Here is a 17951-nt window from a genome sequence, read left to right on the forward strand (position 1 = left end):
GGGGCATACATGTCAAATGCTGCTAGGTTCTACCTTTGACAGTGGTTTCTGGTCTAAATAGTTTCGTGGTGAGAAAACAGGACAAATCTAAATTATCAGAGGAATCTCTGCCACATGGCAAGTTTCTGTGTGCAGGGAATTCTCTCCAGATCCTAGAAGCAGTTCTTAGTTTTAAATCAACTGAATTAATCCATTTTAATAGAAGGCCCAACCCTATTGAAGCTGCTAAGGGGGTTCACACAACCAAAATGTGAAAATCTCAGCAGAAACTCCCTTGGCAACATGAAGTGAATAGGCAATCCGGCATACTTTGGGGGATATAATTACAGCAGTTATTGGGCGAAAGGGAGGGGGAATATAAAGTGCCTGCGGTCGAGAAGGAAGAATGTCACTGAGGAAGTGGATTCAAAGGTGAATCAGCCCTGCTATCTCACACAAGTAAGCTATGGTGGGTCAGTCTCTGTGCCCAAAAACTAGACACAATTTTATGCCCAAGTGGGTCAGAATTTCACACAAAGCCCCCAAGGGACAACTCCATGTTGGCAAAGAACAGCTAGAAGACATCTGCACTTCTTATTTATCTCATTCTAAAGACAAAGTTGTAAAGTGTTATTCCACTACAAATGTCAGTGCCACCGAGAAACTGGCAAACTACTTGTGTATATAATTGCAGTGCAGAAAGATGTTAAGCAACTTCCTGAAGCCCAAAATCTCCAAACTTCGGGAGTACCTAAAGTTATTTCACTGTCTTAGGTGAAAAATACATTTGGTCCCAAACCTTGTATCTTGTTGAAAGAAATGTGTGTGTGCTGAAAACTGTGGCACATCCATCAGGTTCCAAAATCACTCAAGAATCCTAGCAAACAGAATATTTTTCCCCAGCTGCCATCTTTTTCCTTTAGAGTAGGTCAGTAAGAAAGAAAGAAAATAACCTTTTTTTTAAAAAAAAAAAAAAAGCATTGTGTTTCAGGATTTAGGTTGTGAGCTGTTGTTTTGTGATTGATGCACAGGGCAGAGCTGGCCAGAAAACTGCACTTTGAATTTTGTGCAAAATTCTGATTTGTGTCCTGAACCAGAATGGAAAAACTGAAACATTTCATAAAGCAATTTTGACTTAGCTATGTGGAAACCAAGCATGTCAGATGGAAATGGAACTGGTCCTTGAGAACCAATCCTGCTGCCAAGCGACAGTTCATTTCTTGTTTTTCAGCCAAAGAAGCTGAACCGGAAAGAGATCTTTCAGAAACAGAAAAAGCAACCACAGCACTCATACTTTTGGGCAGGAAATGGAATGTTTTGCCCAACTCGTCTCTCCCGTTGAACATTTTCTGCTCTGATTACTACATAGGGATGTTTTTAGGTGGGAGAGAATCAAAGGATAATTTTACACATGATTTTTTTTCCTGCACAGAAATATTTGTGAAGAGATGGGGGGAAAGTTCTGTACACCATCAGTTGTGAAGGTGCAGCACGAATGTTTGTGCTGAAAGTATGCAGGTCAGGAAGCTAATAATCTCAGTATAGGAAAAACATGTGTTGAAAAACTCAAAACGGTACATTGTCCTTAACAAGGGCAATGAATGGCTGAATTTACCACAAGGTCGCCCAGCTTTCTTATTAAAGTAAGCTTAAATTTCCATTTGAAACACTTCCTTCGTAAACCAACACAGTACACATACATTTTTGTACTCAGGCAGCAGTCTCAGACTACAAACTCACTTGTGAGAAGTACCTCTTAAAACATGGAAGCAGAAAAAACATAAACCCATATAAACTGCTCTTCCAGAAAGCCCTGCTCTGATCTCCATCCGTGTGGGGTAAATGTCCTGCAGGGCCCAAAAACTTGCCCTGTATGATTCTCATCTTCTGTTAGTCACAAATTATTCCTCACTGATACTCTTGGGAAATGATGAAGCTTAAAATGTAACTTCTAAAAGGAAGTACTTATGGGACACTTGTGTGATGGGCTACCTTGGACTGATAAAGAGGCATGCAAGCAAAAAGAATAGGGCAGAAAGGTTTTTGTAGTGTGGGATAGGACAGGGAGGAATTTAACAGGATTTGGAACAGCCAGATGGCGAATGCTGGCATAGGCAGACATGCCGGTGGAAGCAGGAGCAGAGTGCAGCCCATCCCACACAGCTTGCATAGAAGGCGCTAAGACACATTGTGCCCCTCCATTGCATGCTCCCTCCACTCCACACGCCCAGGGGGTCCTCTCTCCATTACAACCTCACCCTGGTGTTTCCCCTTAAAGGGACACGCCACTTTTTTTTTTTTAATGAGGGAGCTGTAAAAATAATAAAAAATAATTATTATAATTATAAGGGGGAGGGTTCGTGACTCTTTTTTATACAGCTTAAAATAATAATATTAATATTAATAAAAATAAAAGAATAGCAGCACAATGTGGGAGGAGTTTCCCCACACACAAGTTGAGTCCTGTTCTCTCCATGGGAGGGTCAGTGTTTGGGCGATTCTCTCGCCCTGCCCCGATGACAGCCATGAGATGGTTCACACAGCATATGGGGAATTGTCACTTTCATTTTCCAGGTTCAATGGGATTGGAAGTTTCCCTGTCTGCAGGTGAGTGGACACAATGTTATCTGGGCTATCACAGTCCAATGTAAGGATGCAAACTAGGGATGTTTTGAAGCCAGAAGTCCTGGTAACCAAGAAACCCAGCATGTTTTTGGTGGCAGATAACACCTAGAGAAACAAGGCATGGGAAAGTGGAGTACCAGGTGCTGAGAGATTCTCCCATCAACCTTTTCACGGCAGTAGCTCATCTGGCCTCCTTGCTCCAGTTCCCAAAGGCACTGTCTATGTCTACAGTTGTTTAAACACAGTGCAAGAGCTTCCAGGTATCCATCCTGCTTCACAGTCTGTGGTGTGTGTATGTGTGAACAATCTGGGCCCCTGACCCCACCAGGGATACTGTGCACATCCCATCCCTGAGGCAGGAGTTCTAGACCCAAGGTCTTGGGCCTGGCAAAAGTGAAATGCTAGTGCCTCTGGTCTAGGCTCTGCAGTTCCAAGCTGTTGGATGCGTCTTTACGAGGCTCCTCAGGTCCATCAGATTCAAAGCCCTCGTGTGTGTAGCCCCGGCATGAGCCAGGCAGGGGTGGGTGCAAGGCCAGCATCACTGAGGCAGTGGCTGTAACTGTGGTGAAGGTGCCACCGGATGCAGGAGGCGGCACTTTGGTACTGTGGACAGTAGGGTCGGTCCGAGGGGGGTTGGGGGCAGTCTGAGCCAGCCGAGGCCTTTGTTTGTGGTTTGGCTGCTCTTGCTGCTGTGAAGCGTCTTTGACTTCTGTGACAGTGGGTGGCAAATGTCCTCCAGGGGTCACAGTTTGGGTCCAGTCTGGGCTGCACAGCGACAGAGGCGATTCGAGGCTAGTCTTGTAGCTTTTCACCACCTGCCCAGGAAAGGAAAGGCTGATGTTAGTGTATTGGATATGGAAGGGAAGAAGGCAACAACACAAGTGCAGTTGGCATGGAGTCCTTGTGACAGCAACTTTCAAACCATAAAGCAGCAAATTCAGTAAGAAGAATCTGAAGCACAAAGAGAGTGAATTATGTTGCCCTAAGGTACTAAAGAGGAGACTTCAACCACTGTACATCTGTCACGGATGCTTTAGCTGAGATTCCTGCATTACAGGGGGTTGCTCTATCTGTTTTAACTCCTGGGACCTGGGAATAGAAGCTAGACTCCTATTACCCCATTATACATTACTATAGCCACATTGCACCCCAAAGATATGCTCCAAGGTGCTATGGTCTGTCTTTCCCAGAGATCCTAGGAATTTTGTCTCACAGAGACCTGCCCACCCCAGTCCAGTGCCTATTGACATACTAGCATAAGAACAGAAACAAACATTCCTGGTTTTCTTCTTGCCTTGCCTCCCAACTCATTTGGGGACACTATCTTTACACTTGAACTAGAATCCAGCTGCCTTTGAATGCTGAGACCACTCTCTCTATCCAGAGAAACCAGAGTTCTGGCTTCCCCGGCTCTTGATGGGCACTTACAGTGATCTTGGGGAAGCTGGGGCTTTTGCTGGCCTTGACCAAGATATGCGATTGCGCTGGGGGGATGATGTAGGTGCTGCGGTCATCTTCACCCGTGTCTGATGCTCCTGTGCTCTCTGAATAGTACTCGGAGTCTGAGGAGTCACCAAAGGCTCCACCGTGCCGCTGTACGTAGAAGCTGTGGTGGCTGATGGGTGGGGGGACAGGGGACGGTGTCGGCAGGCGGCTACCGTTATCTGCTGGTGTGACCTAGATGAAAAAAGCAGAAAGCACACTGAGAAAACAGGGTGTCAAATAAAGGGTCTTTGTGCATGATCCCTGAGAGGCACAGGCTTTCCATTCATTGTAGTGAATCCTGAAATCTATTGATAGCAGGTGAAGCCAAGACCTATGTTCTATTACGACTTGTGTGACTGTTCAAGCACTTCACCTCAATCTGGCAGTGGGTTTTGACAGTGAGATATAGGACCCCTTCTGCTTTTCTCTATGGTTCTCCACTAGAGCAACCTGATGGGAAACAGAAGTTTTCTTACCTCTGCAGGTGGTCCAATGATAGACAGCAGGACAGGCAGCAGCACCAAGCCATTGAGCAGTCCCAGAATGGTCAGGATGGTGAGCACAGCAAAGAAATACCTTTGGGGGGAGGTCAAGGTGGTTAGTAATGGTCAGATTTGTCATTTGTGCAAATCATCTGCGTACAATAGAACTTTAGGATGAAAATTAGTTACTGCTCTGTATATTTTTCTTTCCCATCCCAGGAAGCTGAGATGCAGCACAGTTCTGCGGCCTTTGTGAAGAGGGAGGGTTACTTATTTACCCAGGTGGCAGTAAAGCATCTCAGCCTCTTATCAGGGCAGCCAAGTATAGAGTTAGTTCACCAGCACACATTCATTTACATTCTCTTGCACACTCATTACTGTTACACCCATGCACTGACAAGTGCTATCCCTCAGTCTCAGCTCAAGGTTGCTCCCTACAGAAGATAAGAGCGTCCCTTTCTCTGAGCCAGCACACTTGCAGAGCTCACAAGTCTTAGCTGCCATATGGCAAAGTGTCAGAGAAGGAATAAATTTCTTGTAGAATGTCTTCCCCTCAACCCATTGTAAGTTGTGGTCTTGAACAGGGAGATTTCTCCAAATTTGGCAGAATGTACCAGTGCCCCTCCAGGGCTGCCTTGAACCCTATTAGATTCTGCCTTTATATCCATTCTTGATCAGTGAGACCTTCAGACCTATTGCCCCATGTGGTGTTACCCAAATTCCCAACAGATGTCAAGAAAGACAATTTCCCATTCTCTAGCCATTCCTTTTACTGATACCTCTGGAAATGGCCCCCAGCACATTGGTCCAGAGCACCACCAGAATAGGTATACCAGGGGAGAAGAGAGACACATGACAATTACCTCAGAATGAAATCGAACTCTGAACCAGCTAGCATAAGGACGCCAAGCAACGTGGAGACAGCACCATCCATCACAGGGGCAAACATGTGCTCTAGGGCCACAGTAGTGCGCAGGTTCCGGTTGCCAATGGCCGTGAGAAAGCCCTGAGAAAAGACGAACAGTCAGAATGCGACTAAAGAGAGTGACTTGTCCAAGCAGACTGGGAAAAAGAACAAAAAGCTAAGCCCAAATCTGTTCTTGCGCACTGAGTCGGCTGGTATTGCCAGAGCTGGAACAGGCTCATCTTGAAATGACAGCTTGGACTCTGCTTTTCATACCATACACAGCTATTTCATTATATTCAGCACTAATTAAAAGAACTGCCAACCCTTGGGTGCTGCACCCACAATTATGGATTAAATTCTGCTCTGACCACCCAGACTGCAACAGGGTGATATTAAGGGATATTAAGGGGGTAATGAACCCACAATTTATTGATTCTCCCTTATAGACTGCACTACTGATCAGGTTTGATACAACAGATAAAAACCTAATAATCTAAATGTTCTGGTTGGGTGCCACTAAAGCTATTTGAATGTATATCGTTGTAATATCACACACCAAGTTCTCTGGTGTGAAAAAGAGCTCTTGAAAACTCTGCAAGGGTGTTCAGGGAACCCTATTCCTTTCAGTATGGACCCACAGAGCTTCAAAAAGAGGAAGTCTCACTGAATCACATGCTCTAGACACGGTAGCAGAATGGGCTGTGCTCACACAATTGCTTCTTACCAGAGCCACATGTACGGTGAATTCCACACCAATTCCCACAGAGGCGATGAGGATGACTACTGGGATGGCACTCAGCTTGATGCCCATCAGGCCCATGATCCCAAAGAGCTCGACTGTCATCATAGCTAGAACGAATACCTACGTCAGAGAGAAGGGACAGCTCAGTATCTTACCTGCAAGCTATGGTTATGGACATGTCAATTACAGCAATGAAAAAAGCCCAATGTAGAGGTTAACAGGTAGATTAAGAATAGGTACCTACAAATCCATATGCTCATATGTATGTAATTTCTGAATTCAGAACTAATTCAGAAAATGCATACATCTCATTGTGGCACATGAATTATTAGTTAACAGTAATCACCCAACCACTACTACCATGCCTGTTTGATACCTTGATTGTTAATTAATTAATTAATATTTATTTATGTATGTATGTATGTATGTATGTCTGTATTTGAGCTGCATTATACGCTTTTGTATGGTAAACAGTAGGGGTATGGGACTGTGCACACACTAGCCCTAAAGGTGGCTAAGGATGCAAATATAATAGAGCACCTGCATGTTAGTGTGCAGGCTTAACTCTTTCAGCACTGTGGAAAGAAGCTTGAGGAGAGAAAAAGATATTTACTTTTTGCTGCAAAGGTAAAGCTCTACTTTACACTCTATCTGGTAGCAGATGTGTGTTTACTATTGCATCTGCATACAGTGGGAATTGGTCTCATTCCCAGCTCCTTGGTGCGTACACCTGTACAATACATACATGGTGTCTGTTGTGTGCCAAACCTTAATACGTTTATGGGAAAATATGCGCATGTTCATGTTTTTTTAAAAAAGAATATGAGAAGGTACGAAAACATTCCAGACTTGCAACAAAACACTCAATTTCTGCAGAATAAATTCTGCAAACTACTGCAGCAAGTTTTTTTTTTAATGTATTACAGTACAGCTGCACAGTTTTGAGTTTGGGCAGAACCTGAATGATTTAAAATGGTCTTTGGTATTGAAGGAAAACCTTTTAGGACACTATGTAAGGCAAGGGAGACGGAAAGGCAACTGTGCAGAGATTACAGGAAGCATCGCACTAATTCTCCCCCACTCCCATTTCCAAATTTCCTGTCCTAAACATGAGAGCCAAAAATACTGATTTAACTAACAGTGACAGTGTTTGATGACCATTTCCCTTGTTGCACAATGCCATATTGCTACTACATATAACGTCTGGAGCTAAAACATCTCCCTTACTGCTAGACACCCTGTTGCTCATGAAGAAGGATACTCACAATGATACTGGCAGTCCAAGGATTGAGGAGTAGCAGGGTGCACACTAGAAAAGTGCAGGCCAACACAATACTGATGGCCTGTAGAAGCCAGTGTCGAAGGCCAATGTACTGCTCCCAGAAGAGGAAAGGGTAGCCGCTAGGGTAGCTGAGGACACCATGCGTCTGGGCCACCTCGTCACAGATAGCACGCACACTCTCGATGGCTGCCACGAAGTCTGATGTCTGCCGCAGTCCATTGAGGTAGAAGGGGAACTGAGCAAACTCCAGGGGCTGTGCAGCAGGGACTGTCAGAAAGAGAGGCAGCCCATCAGATATAGTGGCCTTCTGCCCCCTACTCCCATCTCTAGGGCCAAAAATGAATTGCTTCCTTTGCCCATGTGCCAGGCATGGCTTGCAAATGTGGGAAACATACATCGTAAGGATTTCCACTGTGGAATTGCCATAGAAGTGGGGATAGGACTGAGCTGAAACAGTAATGCATGATGGAAAGTGGAACAAGAATGAGGCTGCTGCCTGAACTCACTTCGAAGGTTCTCGCCAGTGGCATCGTATTTGTCATGGATCCATTCCGGGGGTGGTGGGTAAAAGTTGGCTTGAGATGCAGCAAAGCCAAGAGGGTCGTTGCTCACCCACACTGTCAAACAGATGTAGAAGATGTCAGGAGGAATGATCCCATTCTCATCCACCAGGCGGCGAGTTGTCAGCTGTAGGCAGATGGAAGGGATGCAGGGCGGTTAAGAAGTATAGCAACTAATAGTAAGTAGTAGCAGCGGTCAGGGTGCTACTGGACAGGTGCTATCATTTGGCAGGAAATAGGGCTGAGCCCCCTGCTTGGGCACCAGCTGGCCATTCCCAAAGCCATGTAGATCTCATGTGTTCCTCCATCTCCAAGGGACCCCAAATGCCAATGGGAAAGCTTTCTCTCCTCTCCATTCTTTTGCAGTGGGGATCTATCTCCTCCTTCCCTCCTGGTACACCAAGGACTCACCCTTAATTCTCATGGCACACTGGGTTCTCTTTGCCTGCCCACTCCCAACTTTTAGATTGCTCCCCCACTTACTTGATTGAGGTTTAAGGGTTCTTTCTTGTTGCCTGTCTGGATGAGGAGCTTGTAAGCCAGGGCACCATCTTCTGATCCATTGCGGTAATTCTCCTTGGTGATATGCCCAGCTTCCCAGTCCCGGTCAAAGGCTACCTGTAGACCTGCACAACAGGGGAGTAGACAGGTAAGGGAGTGCCATCTGTGGAACCCAAGGCCCAGAAGCAAGAGCTCCTCTCACTAGCTATGCCAATCCCTTCCCCTCTTTCATGACCTCCACCCCTTTGCCGTTTAACTCAGATCTCTCAGCCCCTGCCGCATGTTTCTGTCCCTACTTTAGAGGAACAAGAACAGAGCTGGTAATCCTAGAAGGCAGAAGGGCACATGTACAACTGTGCAAGTGAGCATGTACACAAACATTTATATTTATTTATTGAATTTATATAGAATTTATATACTGCCCCATACCCACGGGTTCCAGGGTGGTTCACAGAATATAATCAGAATATAAAAACTACAAAATGCATAATCAAAATAAAAACAACAACCCTATAACCCCAACACATTTTTAAAGGGTAAAGGATATCAATCAAATCAACCAAAGGCCTGGTTAAATAGCAACGTTTTTGCCTGGCGCCTAAAGGTGTATAATGAAGGTGCCAGGTGAACTTCTCTGGGGAGAGCATTCCACAGATGGGGAGCCACTGCAGAGAAGGCTGTAAACAGTGTTTGCCTAAATGGATGTGTGTATAAGATGAAGAGCTTCTGGTTCCTTAGAAGCTAAAAATTATTTATAGCACTTATGCTGAACATGGTTGTGAAACAGACATTGATGCTTTCCTTCCCTGGAAGCAGCTGGCCACTAACACCTCATCCAAACTCCCATGCATCTTCTAGCCTTTAAGCATCCTGCACAGAGAGCTGGAGGAGGGCATCCCACCCCACTTCTTGGGGCAGAGGCAGTGCAGGACAGGAGAGAGTGTCCTTGACTCACCTCGCAGCCAGTCCTGGAGGTAGTGCAGCCACATCTTCGGCAACTGGCGGTTCTCATCACGCACAACATACTGGATGGTGGTGAAGGCCTGGTGCAGGTTGTAGAGGGCCTCCTGTGAGCTGGGGTAGTCAAAGCCACCCTTTGTAACCACAAACATGTTATAAAAGGAGAAGTATTTGAACTGAGCTGAAATGAAGGCGTGCTCCTTTGTGCCTCGTGGTAAAATATCCGTCAGGTAGAGTCCATCATGCACCTTGGTTGTACCGTAGAGGCTCAGGCCCAGCAGTGCCAGGAACAGGACTACAACAATTCCCTGGAAATGCAGAAAGGAAAGAGTGAAGACGGATGCACACAGACCCCAATCTCTTCTGCAGAAGCTAACTTTTCCTCTGTTGCTGTCAGGAGACTTGACTTAACAAACATAGGGAGAATGGAAGAAAATCTGTGGACAGTGGACACAGTGGACAGCCAGATGTTTATGAAAAGCAAACAACTGCTTGGGGGCTGGAACTGCAACCACCCAGCCCCACTTCCTAGTCCCTACAGTACGTGTAGGGTATGAATTGCCCCTAATGGAGTTTATATCAACATGTGCCATATTGTGGGAGTATGGAGCATACTTGTAAGGCAAGAGAATCAATAATGACAGGTAGGGAGTTTTCCATGCAAGGGGACACATAACACACACATATATTAACCTTGAGAACATAGTTCTTTTGACTCTGTACCTGGCCCTCTCTCTCTCTAAAGGTAAACACACACACAATATCTAAGATCATCTAGATTATCTGTGACTGACACAGCCACTTCATCTGGAATTACCCAAGGACGATGCAGAGCCTTCATACCTAACTTCCTAGATGTGTAAAAATAGACTAGGAAAGATGTACAGCTCTTGTCTTTGAATGACTACACGGGACATGCAATCTTTGCCCCTGATAGGCGGGGCACGGGGAGAGCAGCAACATGTCCTCATATAGGATGACATGCACAATGACTACATTTCAAATTGGTTCTCTCATCTCCGAGAAGAACAGGGAGCTTTAGTTCTCCATTGGCTGTAGTGCTGGCATCACAGACTTGCTACCCAGGATGCTGTACTCCCCCCCCTTCTTTCAACATAGTGCACAATGCCACCCACAAAGAAAGTGATTCTCAGCTGCTTACCTTGGTCTGGCTCTGCAGCAGGATAGGTGCATATTTGTCGCGAGCAAAGCTGGAGAGGTTCCAGTGACAAAGGGGCAACGGCACACACTCCTGGGCACTTTTGTTCTCATCCAGCTGTGCCAGAAGATCACGGGTGGAGCTGGCAGGGGTGAAGACTTGCGACCCCAAAGGGTTGGCAGGCAGGAGAGTGGAAGGGGTGGTATAGACATGCTGGGTGGGTGGTAAGATGGTGACCACATGACGCCCGGAGGGATCGCACTGAGTGAAGGCCTGAACCGTAGTGGTGATGCGTGTGCTTGTGGTCAGTGCTGGATGTCCATGCGGGAAAGCAGGTGCCATGGGGTTGTCATTTGCATCCGTGTATTCCTGTGGCTGAATCTGGATGACGTGGGAGGAGCAGAGGCTGTGGGGAGAAGAAGACACTGAGAAACTGCTGGGCAACACACAGTCCCCTAGCCAGCCAGGCATCCTAACTCACACCCAGCATCTGGATATAACTATCACAAAAAGTTCCATTTCTCTTGGTGAGCAGATAGAGATACCCTTCACAATGTCTTTAAAGGGGCTTTTCAGAGTATGCTGATTTTATGTGCAGTTTGATGTGCATTTTGACTTGTTCTTATAGACAAACTTTTACCATAATAAAGGAATGTGTTTTTCAAAATGTTGTTGAGAGCACTACCATCTGTGCAGCTGGCTTTGTTCTCTTGCTGTTTTACTTACAGCTGCATTTGATCCTCTCTTCTTGGGCTTAATGACTTTTCCAAACCACTGCCCCCAATTGCAGCATGCGTCTCCTCTCCTGGGAGATCTGATGGAGCCCAGCCTAGCCAGGGAGAGCGCAGTACTGCCCCAAAGGAGAAGGGACTCTTTTTTGGGGGGGGCAACTGTCTCTCCACCACCAGCAGCTACACATATTTATTTATGGACAAACAAACAAACAAACAAACACTCTTAAGACAGTACCTGTAGAAACAACACAGAATATCAAGCCTCTTGTTTTCACGCCGGTGAAGGTCCAGACTCAGAATGGCAGGAAAAATGAAAAGCACCATGGCAAAGTTGAACACTACCACGACAGCAGCCTGCAAGGAGATGAAGGAGGGAGAACAATTAAACATGCTGAAGATCCTGAGCCAAGTCACCCTCTGTATAAGGAGGGGCATCTATCCTTCAAGGGGAGGGATCACCCAGCTTTCCAGCCAAGGCCATGGAGACTGGGGGCACAGCTACCTCCAGAGTGGAAGTGAAGGCTTGCCTGCAGTGAGATTCAAAGAAAATGCAAATGTGCATAAGCACAGTTTGCTGACAAACCTGCACGGAGGAGCTCCTAGCAGAGGGGCTTACCTGCAGAGAGAAGGCACGCAGTGCTGGGATGGGCACAAGAGCAGCCATGAAGAAAGCAATCATATTATTGACAGAGGTGAGTGCCACACTGGTGCCACTGCGGCGCAGGCATTCCCCAGTCCGCTCCTGCATTGAAAAGGTGCAAATGAGGAACCGTGAGAATAGAGTTGAGGACGGGTTGAGCGTGCACTGGCAATGCATAGGGACTCAAAAGCTTGTGCAAAAACAGGGAACCTTCTTACCTTGACAGGGACGTGCTGGCTGGTCTCTGTGAAGGCATGTGCCAGCAAAAACATGTCATCCACACCAATGCCCAGTGCCAGAAAGGGCAGCACCTATACAGATATGGAGGAAAGCACAATGGGAGGAATCCCAATTAGAGGAGCACATCCAGGACTTGCTCAAATCCCACAAAAGTAGAAACAGATCTCAGGCTGCAAACTGTGACTGGAAGGCACCACAAATTCTTCCTTTTGCTGTTATACTCAGGCTCTAAATGATTCTCATGTTAACCAAAGTCAGGTTGGTTGGTGACTCTGGCGGGCTTTTGCTTTCTGCTAACACATATTTGAGTCACCTGCACCTGGTTTATTAGGCTTCTTCCTTGCCTTGCAGGCACCTTAGCTGAGGCTCTCTTTGTGGCATACTCCTAGACTGTACCTGCCTCGGTACAAATGGACAGTTTTTTTTAAAAAAAACTCAGCTGCTAGGGAATATGCAGTATCGTATATTCCTCTGGAACTTCTGAACAAGAAACAGCATGTAGGCAGCTAGAGTGATCTGATTGCTGAAGGCAGCACGATGGTCATTGGAAACTCAGGAACAGCCATGCACCTGAAGGTCAAGTGCTCTCTACAACAAAGCATCTTCTAATGCCAAGCAGGGATAGAGAGGCAGAACATAACCTCAGCATTGCATAACCTGAGAAATTGATGGAGTAGACAGTTCTCCTGCTTGCTGAGCAAAGAGGAGGGGAAATTGACGGAGAACAAAGGGTGGGCATTAGGGAAGGCAGACCTCTCCAAAATGTGGCTTACCTGGGTCGTGGCTGCATTGAATGAGATTCCTAGCAGAGAACACAGTCCAAGTCCTGCTGCCACGGAAAGGGCAACCAGAAGAACCCCAGCCAGGCCCACAGCACCCTGTGATTTGGAACAGTCCCAACGCAGCATGGTGACACAGGCATACGCCAGCTGCAAGTGGAGGAGAATGAGACGGCAATTAATGAGAAGAAAGGCAAGGATGGAAAAGCTATGCTTTAGTACACAATGGAAGATAAAGGAATAGGAGGGAGGGAGGAGAGGGAAGAAGCTGCTACACACCATCAGCAGGTACCCGCCAGCCACACGGATGGCGCTCACATCTGAGAAGGATTTCATGATGTCATCGAGCGTGGTGGTGGAGAAGGCATGGATAGTCTGGGAGGAATTCGCAGGGAGGGATTCCTGGGCCAACTGCAAAGAAGCAAGACTCATGAGATACTGGGAGGAGAAGAGTCATCTCAGTGGCTGGGATCCTTCTCACATACATAAATGCATCCACAGGATCCATCTATGAGCCAGGCATAGGCATGAAGGCTCATAGGCATGAAGGAGCCTATATGCTGCTATACATGTCATGTAGTAATACCAAGCAAGACAGAAAACTGTACAGGGTCCATACACTCAATTCAAGAACAACTGGCTATGCTTTCACCCTATAAATTGTTTTTCATGCCATTCTACATGCTCGTAAGCATTCATGGTGGCACCCAACCTTTTTACACTGGCAGGTGCATATTTGCATGCAGCCCTACATAATATTCTGCTCCTCACTGACAGACCTGCATGCAGTTTTGCCCGTCATCTTTCTAGCATCTTCCCTTCCACGCACACACTTTTTCAGCCTTTTGTAGACGCATTTGTGTCTTCACCCTTGCACACACCTGCATCAAGCAGCCCTGGAGTTCCCACACAGATGCCACAAACCAACCTGTCCGTCTCACCTCAACAAACTCCCGCTGCCAGGCCTCCAGCACAGCAGCTGCCTTCTCCTCACTCCAGCTGATGTCGTGTATCTCATAGTCATCCCGGTAGTGCTCAAAGAGCTGTCGTGGGCTCATCAACAGGAACATGCTTTGTAGGGCTTCGGCTCTGCAGGAAACAGAAGCTGGATGAGAGTCAACCCTTACACTCACAGTCAAGGAGGCAGGGCTCCTTTCAGCTCTGGAACTAGAGCCTTTAGGCCCCATTGCTCCCCCACTGCCCAGGCTCAAGGCAGAAACCAAAAGCCTGATTTCTGCTTTCTTTATCTCACAGTCAGCCCTCATTCTGTGCACACTTCTTTCACAAGCCTACTTATGGGGCTTTTTTCAATTGAAACAGGTGGCTAGCCACCCCTATCAAAAAGGTATGCAAAAGGTATGCATGCCATGTCGATCAGCTGCCATGGAAAACAAGTCACTGACTAATGTTCCACACAAAACATGAGAAAAACCAATAGGCTTTCCCAGCAGACCTGTGATTGTAGCAGATCATTTGCATAGAAAGTTCACCATGTATACATCCCAATCTATACACAACAAGAAAAGCCTGCATGTATTGTGTTCTAGAAATGCATGAAAAGTGCTGGAAATGGCTGCAGATGCACCTCCCTGTAATATCAGAAGCACATCTCTTTCTTCTGCCTGAGCCTTCCAACTTTAAAAGGTGAGGATCTTTTCTCCCATTTTCTGGCTGCTTCCCATTTTCTGACTGCTTCCTTGCATGGGATTTTAAAACCAAAGCAAGGCGATGTATCGCAGCAATAACCCTTGCCCCCAATCTATTGCCCATTCCTTAGCCATTTTTGCAGCTCTTTGCCTTGTGAGATATGGAAGGGTTCAGAGACACAAGAATTCCCCTCTGAAGAACAATGGTTTTTAAAAGCTGACACCGATTATGACACTGCCCCCACCAGCATGCAGAACGTGCCCCACCATGCCAAAACAGAAGGTATGGCAACCTGTAGAACAGATAAGTGCAGGTGCCAGCACAGTGCAGACTTGTGTGGAATCAACTTCCCAATGTGCATTTGAGCCCCTTTCTAGGATCAGGGCTGCGGATTGCTGCAAGCAGGTGTCTGTGCTGTGTCTTCCAGCATCCACGGCAGCTGGAAGGAATTGGGGTGGGGGGAGGTGGCTTCGGGAGGCAAGGGGTGATGGCAGCCAGAGCTTCAGGGATCAACATAAATCCCAAGGCTTAGGAATGCCCAAGCCAGTTGCTCCTAGGGTCAGGTCGCGGACATGCACCCACGAGAATATGAACCTCAGTGGCATCAAGTTACAAGCTGGCTCAGGAGGCAGTTTACTACCACCCCCAACTGTGAAAGGGGTAGCAGCGAGAGTCCAAGCAGTTCCCAGGAGCCACACTGTCCTCTCCCCTCACCATTCAAACACAACATTTATGACTTTGTCCATCCTTTTTAATTGGCCCTGCTTGCAGGGAAAAGCCATCTGCTCTGCATAAAGAATTCCTTAGCTACTGAGTTATTCCTGGCCAAAGACCTCTGACCTGACAGGCACACACGCCACACAAACACACACTTACCCCTGCAGTTTGCCCTGGGAATCCTTCACGGTGCCACCCAGGATCAGTTCCTCTTCCCAGTGCATGTATTTTCGTGAGAAGCCATGGCAGCCACCTGTGAGCTCTGAGGGGATGTCTGGTTCCTGGTGGAGACAGCAAGAATGGAATGTAAAATAGCAGCATAAACTCCAGACATAAGCACAGGTATTTTAGATGCATATTAAGGACACCACTATAGCCCCATCTCCTGCTTTTCATGGAGGAAGAAGTATCTTTGCACACTTCTGACTTGTGCACTGTGTACATTTACTACTACTACTACTACTACTACTACTACTACTACTATTGAAGCAGAACTGTTCTGATTAAGACTAAGGGATTATATGCTATAGCCCTGACTAGCTGGCTAATAAAACAAAACCCAGCTGTTATGGAAAGCAAGGGCAAATGTTGCTCCTCTGCAAATGACACATGTAAAAAAACAAAACAAAAACTGCGCGCACACACACACGAAATTCTCAGTAGGACAGGCAGCCTGCTCTAGAATATTGAATTTGAGTGACCCAAACAGGTTTAAATTCCTGCTCAACCATGAATTCATTGAGCACTTTGGAAAAGTCAACATTTATTAGCTTCAGTTTTGTATCCAATAAATGGAAATAAAATAGTGAAAAAAATGTAAAGCACTTTAGCACATTAACGATGCTACTGGAACAATACATGTCTCTATAAACAAAACAAAGAATATTTCCCATTATTCCGTAACACTATTCCAGCATTCTGTCACATCCAGGAGTGACCAAGTAATTGAACCTTATAGGGAACTATACAAATAGGAACAGGCTTAATTCTCACTGGCTGGAGCTGGTGTAGCCCAAACACCAATGAGGTGCCCAAGTGCCTCTCTTTACCATCACCCATTAGTGAATAGCTGACATCCTCTTCTGTGGAGAAAAGTAAAGTTCTGCCCTTTGGGACAATGTTGGACTGGGGGCTAAACCTGCCCTCCAGTCATGACCCTGGGTGGTCAGTCCCTTGCTGATAGGGACCCTACATACACATGTGCCCTTGAAAGGCATACAACAGACAGAAGCTCTCTTTTAGCAAACACCACATACGTAAACATAATAATATTGCATATTCTGCTGGTTAACAATAATGGGCAAGGCTTGAGATCCTCTCTGGAAATAATCCATTCTGCTCCTAGCTATGTAACCTCACATCTGACAATAATAATCCACATTTCAGTTCAGTGACATTGGCCTGGAACAATTAAGAAGGTTTACTAACAACTGTCAGAATAACTACTCCTTGGAGCAGCCTGATGCCTCCCTGATTGCCGAGGATGGAAGACGGCGACATGCCAGATGGCATTGCCACCATTATCATAATGCCTGGAACCCTGAGACATAATAAATCACACAATCTCTGTGCAGGGAAAGCAAGCAGAGCTAAAGAGATCTGATAGATTCTAGCTTTTATGTGACAGTGCTCCACATTGGTTCTCCCCTGGTCTAGGTATTCTCATAGAATGACGACCCAAAATCAGTCTGGCTCTGTCGCCCTGCAATCACCAGTGAGTCACCCACACAGTCATAAGACAAGCATCAAGCAATGGGAAAAGCAGGAAAATTCCTATCACCTTGTAAGCTGGAGGACAGCACTTTCATAAAGCATGCCAATCATGGCTTCACATACTATCTATCTATCTATCTATCTATCTATCTATCTATCTACCTACCTACCTACCTTGCAAAGCAGCAGTGCCACATTTTCAGCCAACAAGGATAACAACAACAACAACAAGCAGCCCATTTGGACAATACCAGATGGATGAATTCAATTCAGCTAATGCTTGATATTATTTATCCAACTAAGAGAAATATAAGAAGACTCGGTATTATACCAGGCAACTACTATGCTTTTCTGCATATAAATCATAGTGTCTATTTGCATTTGATTGAGGAGTTTGCAGAATCCATTCTGACTATATCATCCTGTGTGTGCGTGTGCTTGCCCACAGGCACACTGGGTGTTCCCTTCAATCCTACAGGCATCTCCTTCCTGCTCCTGTGGTGGCAGCGAGAGAAACTGGATAGCCATAATGATAACAGTCTGGCTTTCAAGCCAGGAAATGTGGAATTATGGCTGCAACTCCATCCTCCCGCTCCTTGTGCTTGCCCTTGGTCATATGTGCTCCGTGTGTGTACGCATACACTGCTCTCTCCCCCCTCCACCTTCCAAAAGCTCCGAAGCTGCCATCTGTTCTGGGACACATTCCAACTATGACCACCTGCTGGTGAGCACTTGCACTGCGTCTGCCTGGATCAGCACCATCATTCCTGCCTGTGCCTCTCTGGCACGCTGCCTTGCA

At 46.3% G+C, this 17951-nt stretch overlaps 1 protein-coding gene across 2 annotated transcripts in view; it reads right to left on the reverse strand.

The window, feature by feature from the left end:
* Positions 1-953: 953 nt before the first annotated feature.
* Positions 954-17951, reverse strand: part of PTCH2 (patched 2) — a 79880-nt gene continuing 62882 nt past the window's right edge. The window contains exons 12-28 of one of the 2 annotated variants that reach the window (XM_081009342.1): positions 15599-15720; positions 14017-14164; positions 13355-13486; positions 13070-13225; positions 12275-12367; positions 12033-12158; positions 11652-11770; positions 10686-11088; positions 9519-9831; positions 8546-8688; positions 8009-8189; positions 7486-7769; positions 6203-6340; positions 5435-5577; positions 4566-4665; positions 4033-4281; positions 954-3419 (exon numbers count right to left, since the gene is read on the reverse strand). In XM_081009342.1, the coding sequence (XP_080865468.1) occupies positions 3006-3419; positions 4033-4281; positions 4566-4665; positions 5435-5577; positions 6203-6340; positions 7486-7769; positions 8009-8189; positions 8546-8688; positions 9519-9831; positions 10686-11088; positions 11652-11770; positions 12033-12158; positions 12275-12367; positions 13070-13225; positions 13355-13486; positions 14017-14164; positions 15599-15720 (3264 nt within the window). In that variant the 3' untranslated portion in view covers positions 954-3005. Of the gene's footprint in view, positions 3420-4032; positions 4282-4565; positions 4666-5434; positions 5578-6202; positions 6341-7485; positions 7770-8008; positions 8190-8545; positions 8689-9518; positions 9832-10685; positions 11089-11651; positions 11771-12032; positions 12159-12274; positions 12368-13069; positions 13487-14016; positions 14165-15598; positions 15721-17951 lie in introns of both variants that reach the window. The other variant, XM_081009341.1, reaches the window with a different exon arrangement.

The sequence above is a fragment of the Podarcis pityusensis genome (genome assembly GCF_964106645.2).
Source record: "Podarcis pityusensis genome assembly, chromosome: 6".
Taxonomy (NCBI): domain Eukaryota; kingdom Metazoa; phylum Chordata; class Lepidosauria; order Squamata; family Lacertidae; genus Podarcis; species Podarcis pityusensis.